This window comes from Malaya genurostris, chromosome 3 (genome assembly GCF_030247185.1).
Source record: "Malaya genurostris strain Urasoe2022 chromosome 3, Malgen_1.1, whole genome shotgun sequence".
Taxonomy (NCBI): domain Eukaryota; kingdom Metazoa; phylum Arthropoda; class Insecta; order Diptera; family Culicidae; genus Malaya; species Malaya genurostris.
The window spans coordinates 1,530,550-1,536,029 of NC_080572.1; the positions used below are offsets into that span (position 1 = coordinate 1,530,550).

The window sequence follows — 5,480 nt, forward strand, 5'->3', positions numbered from 1 at the left end:
TGTTCAGCCGTTAAGATTTTGAGTCGAAATTGAAAAAGAAAACTTGTAATCGAAAATCATGTTCATGTCCTAATTTCCTAATTTTTACCATTTTTTACCTAGAAAATTTCAATCACCGTTTCTGTTCACTCCATATTTCCATAAAATGAGTCAATCATCATTAAAATATGATTGATGTAATATTTTAATATATGCATGCATCCGTTTTATTATTTTCCAGAATTGAATTGATTCTTATTTGATACTCAGCTCTCTAGGTTTCGGAAAATTGCTCAAAGATTGTGGGAGATTAAAAAACTGACATTTCAGATGCTATTGCGCAGAAGCGCGTGACGGCGATGCGAAAGGTATGTAAAGAAATGCACACATTTAATACGTGTGTTCAGTCACAGTGTGGAAAAATTTTCATCCAAGGATATTTCGTTGAAGTGACTGCAAGATAATACATGATACGTGAATCTGTTTCTAAGGCAAATATTTAAACATGCACAAATTATTTGAAGTTTTACTGTCATTAACGATTATATTTGGTAATTAGAAACATACTTCCGTTTCCCTGATGAGTAATAAGCTTGGAGTAATAATAAAATATCGTTGATTTTTCTTTATACAGTAATATTTCCAAGTTTTGCAACAGCTCTGCAACTAGAAGGACTGTCAACAAAAAAACCAAGAATTACGAAGTATACATTAAAACCAACAGTTAGTTCAGTAAGTACTTTTGAAAAGTTTAGTTAACAAAACGACACACTGGAATTTTAGTTTATATATGAATGATATAAGTTATTGATTTTTCATCGCTTCATTTCCATTCTCTATTTCTACCACTCATCAATTATATTTGATATCTAGGCTTCAGCAGTTCCATCTTCTTTGTCACTTTATCGATTGAATGGAACTAGTGGTGCAACATGCATTTTAATTCAAACCGATGGTCTTCTTAGTATTCAATATCGTGATAAGTATGGCGAGGATAAGGTTAGATTTCAATATTATGTTAATATCTAGTTGAATCCATGTTGCTTGTTGTAGGAAGCTGATTCATTCATGCCAGATCAAATGGACATCTCTGGAGAATGTTGGGAAGACGAGTCTAAAATAATACTTGCCTGGAAGGGGTTTTCTTTATATATATATTTTTCAAAGGTAAATAATTTGTCAAGTTATTTTACTTGAAAATGTATAGTATGTAATTTTTCAATTAATCTAGACTCCTGGTGGAGAGAGATGGTATGTCAATAGTATAGACTTGATGTATTCATCTTCCAACAATATTTTCGAGCACATCGATCGCCCTGGTCTAGATGTTAAACTAACCACACCTCCAGGAACCCTGTTGTTTCCAACACCGGTTGGTAAATCCTATACATGCGATCAGGAAGTTGTCATTACAATGTTCTCGCAGGTATATTCTAGCAGCACGTCAGTTTTTTTTAATCTTACTGTGGCTAACATTTTCTCTCTTGTACAATGTTTTTAGGATGAAAATGATAAAGCTGGTCATTTAGCTAAACTTTATTTGAGGGAACTGAGGATGCAAAGTTTCATGTATAAAACCTCCAACTTATGGGGACCAACATTTCAATGTAGTGCTACTGGTACGTATCGTGATGAAACTGCGCCTATTGCCGTTGGATCTACGTTAGCTATCGCAACTGTGTGCACAGTTGTTGGCTACGGATTGTGGAGGTAATGACACTATTAATGTTCCAATAATCTGTATCACAAATTCTTTTTATCTTTCAATTTCTCTCACGCAGATATTTCAAGGTTAAAAAATTTCAATACGGAACTATGGCTTAAGCTGACCGGAATTCCATAGAATACTGTTAGGGTACTATTAAATGCGGCCAAATTCATATTGATCAGTTTCTATTGAATTAGGCTCTCGTTGATATATTGACAACATATCATTCTATTACACAAAGAAACTGGTTAATTATTAGCTGTAATGGCAACGTTACTATTTCAAAAACATTAGGCTGGTTCAATTAAGCTAAATTTGATATTGTTGGTATCCTTGGTAACTGTGTAAATTTTGTTTGATATTTTTTTCTTTTTTTTAATGTTAAATAGTTTTTTCGCTCCAAAACAAAGTTTTGTTCAACCTATCTGTAAACCATATGTGTAACTTTTAGAACCAACTAATTGGTATTATTAGTTATTTGGCATGATAAATTATGCTATTTGTGAAAACCTACATCAATTTCTACATTTGGTTTTTTAAACTTATGCCACACTATTGATTTCTCAGAATTGTTGCAGTTGAGACTTAGAGATGCTAATATTACATGAAATGAAATTGACAGTGCAAGTTTGAACCAGACTAGTGTACGTACAGAACTATATCGTATCGTCCTAAATGAATTCATTAAAATTAAAGTACACCACAGTAAGTAAGAGTAAATATTTACTGGCTTAGTACGTAATTGTTGTCATGGTGCAAAACCTTAAAATGAGAAACATTGCAAAAAATAAGTCTTCCATTTTCATTTAAGAAATGTTAGTAATAATAAACCATGATGCATTAGTATAGTGAAGCTTTACGCAAACGTTTCAAATTAAAATTAAAATATTCCATTTTTACGTAAGTCAACATTGTAAATATTATAAGATAATATTATCTTCAAATATCTGGTGACTGTGTAATATACACAAAAATAAATCAGTATTACAGCTATCATGTTTCTATTATTGTGCACTTTGTATAATTATATAACTGGAATAGTTTCGAGTTTGAAGAATACTTTTACTCTTTCCCAATTTAAGTGTAATTATCGTGAACGGAAGATAACAATATTTATAATAAAGTTATATCATGTCAGCTTAACTAACCTCTACTTATTTATTTTTCCATTGTCTATATCACATTAAAGTAATTATTTATCTCTATATCTGGGAGACGCCGACCTAATTGGTTCTTCGATGTTACCAGATTTCTGCACGTGTATGATATAAAAATTGTTGACCGATTTTTGAGAATTCTTATCCCAATTTTTTTTTGATGTGGAACACATCTTTATTTTCTATATAGGGGTGCAAATCAGAAACTCAAAGAAAAATATACGTAGAAATATGGTCAGGTTTTAAACACTTACAGCTCAGTATATTTTGAATCAATTATTAATATTATTTCATTATTTGATTGGAAATATTTCTAACATTCGATTTGAATGTATGAAGCCACGTATTTTCAATTATAAATGATTGAAATTTTGATTAGCGAGCAGTGTCGTATTTTGTCTGCTAAAAATCTCCGGCATTCGGCATATATATATATATATATATATATATATATATATATATATATATATATATATATATATATATATATATATATATATATATATATATATATATATATATATATTTCCCTGCCATAGACGACGGTTTTGAAGCAGTAAGCGATATATCAAAGTGAAAGCATCGCTCTGATTGGTCAATCGATGCAAAAGCGAAACTGTTGGGAGCACGCGAATTTATAAATAGAAGCGAAATTATAGTTATTGTTTCAGTCCTACGCGTAGCATGCTAGAGGTAAGTTGTTGCTAGACAGCAAGACAAAAAGTGCCGTAAAAAGATTTGAAGCTTTAATTAGTATGCTCTGATCTTGTGTCATGCAAGCTCGGGTGAAATTCCATGTAATGTCGTTTCGCCTGAGAAATTGACTTAAGTGCTTAAGATTAATTTCTAATTTATATAAGGTGAACTCGACTGATAATGAGAAAAATTTATCGCTTCAACCGAAATCGCAGAATGGTAGAGAAACTTAATGCTTTAAAAATAACTGCTTTCATACAAAACTTGAACACAGCTTAAATATCAAAATCGTATCGCAAGTATGGTCTAAGATATAATTGCATACATTTGGGATATTGGTGTAAGTTCGTCGGCTATAAAACAAACAATGTTCGTTGTTGGTTCCTAATCAAGATCAATCTAAGCTGACTCTCGTGCAATTGCGGATTCAAAAGTGTGACGATTGATTGAATTGTTTGATTGTAGATCATTAGAAATTTTGGTTGTCCTGTTCCACATCAATGGCTCGAACAACCACATGGGGCTGATCCTTGTAGTTTTTTCATCAACATTGAGTACAAAAGAGAGAGTACGTAATAATAAGTAGATTTTGGGCCCGTAATATAAAATTTCCGTGTTCCGTGGAAGGTTATGCAACCATTTGAAAAAATCACTGAAAAAAATGATTTTCTCGGAGATGACTGAACTGATTTGATAAACTTAGATTCAAATGAAATGTCCTGTGGTCCCATACGGACGTCCGGTTCCAGAATTATAGAGTAAAGAGTGTTAAAATTTTCATACCATCGCTTAAGCCGGCGAAACAAAACACATAAACAATTTTCTAAACTGTCCTCAAATCTTTCCCGTCGGTAGACATCATCAGTAGACATCAAACGAGCAGATTCCGGCTATCTTGGTTCTTAGTTTCCGATTCCGGGAGCACCAGAAATAATGGTCATATTCTCCCAAATGGATCTCACTCACTCACTTATAGGGTAAAGTGTGTGAAAAATTATATACCGTCACTTAAAGCGGCCCATGCCCATTGGTAGCCATTATGAGTAAGCAGTCAAACAAACCGATTCCGACTATCCTGATTTCCGGTTTTCGATTAACGATGGGAGGTAATAGCCATATACTCAGCTTGTATTTTTCTCAGAGATGACAGAACCGATATTACCGATCTTAGATTCAAATGAAAGATCGTACCAAAAATCAAGTATACATTTCGGATTCATCAAAAATTTACACCGTCATGAAGAGTACGATATAAAAATCGTATAAAATATTCAAAATTTGAATCAAAACTAGTAGAGTGTGTACGTAATGGCATACTTCTGTTATACCGGTTATCGGGTTCCGTAAGTACCTACAATAGTGGAACTTACCTTATTTTCTGATGGATGGCCTAAGCGATCAGAGAACTGTTCTATTTTGTAGGTTATACTAGTTGAACAATCTCTTTGGTTTCTTTCAAGAATCGATGCTATTGGTAGCTCGTGCAATGCTTCTGGCTAGTCTTCATTCTAGGTGCCGCAATTTTACTTGTTGATGTACCCATTTAACCAGAAATGAGTTTCGTCACTTAACACAATTTTTCTATAAAAAAGTGGATCTTCCTTCAACTTCAACAGCGTCCATTCATGATTAAATTATAGACCAAACGACGATTTATGATTCAATTATAGACCAAACTGAACATATTTGACAATGACACAAGACACGATTCAAGCGTGATCGTGTGTTGCTAAAAAGATATCAAGTGTTGCTAAAAAGATACCAGCAAAAAAAATCACCCTTAATATAAGAGTATGATTGATATGAGAAAGGCATCATTGCACCACTAGGTGAATTAAAACAGGTTTTTATTACAATCATCGATAAGTAAGGATTTTTTGTTCTTTATTTTTTCTTCTGATTGAGCCAGAGGGTTTCAATGGAAGTCAAATGTTGATCTG

The 5,480-nt window shown here is 32.8% G+C and overlaps 1 protein-coding gene across 1 annotated transcript; it reads left to right on the plus strand.

Annotated features, from left to right (window-relative positions):
* The first annotated feature begins 341 nt into the window (after positions 1 to 341).
* Positions 342 to 2,830, plus strand: LOC131437381 (uncharacterized). Its single transcript, XM_058606682.1, has 7 exons — positions 342 to 530; positions 614 to 711; positions 853 to 978; positions 1,033 to 1,146; positions 1,211 to 1,405; positions 1,481 to 1,689; positions 1,761 to 2,830. The coding sequence occupies exons 1-7, from the start codon at positions 485 to 487 to the stop codon at positions 1,801 to 1,803; spliced, it is 831 nt and encodes a 276-aa protein (XP_058462665.1). The 5' UTR covers positions 342 to 484; the 3' UTR covers positions 1,804 to 2,830.
* The last annotated feature ends 2,650 nt before the right edge of the window (positions 2,831 to 5,480 follow it).

What these genes read in the sequence shown, in the direction of transcription:
- LOC131437381 (XM_058606682.1), top strand. Translation starts at nt 485, where the DNA reads ATGCACAAATTATTTGAAGTTTTACTGTCATTAACGATTATATTTG. An exon ending in TATATATATATTTTTCAAAG is followed by an intron (nt 1,147 to 1,210) that starts GTAAATAATTTG and finishes CAATTAATCTAG; the next exon opens with ACTCCTGGTGGAGAGAGATG. An exon ending in TCATTACAATGTTCTCGCAG is followed by an intron (nt 1,406 to 1,480) that starts GTATATTCTAGC and finishes CAATGTTTTTAG; the next exon opens with GATGAAAATGATAAAGCTGG.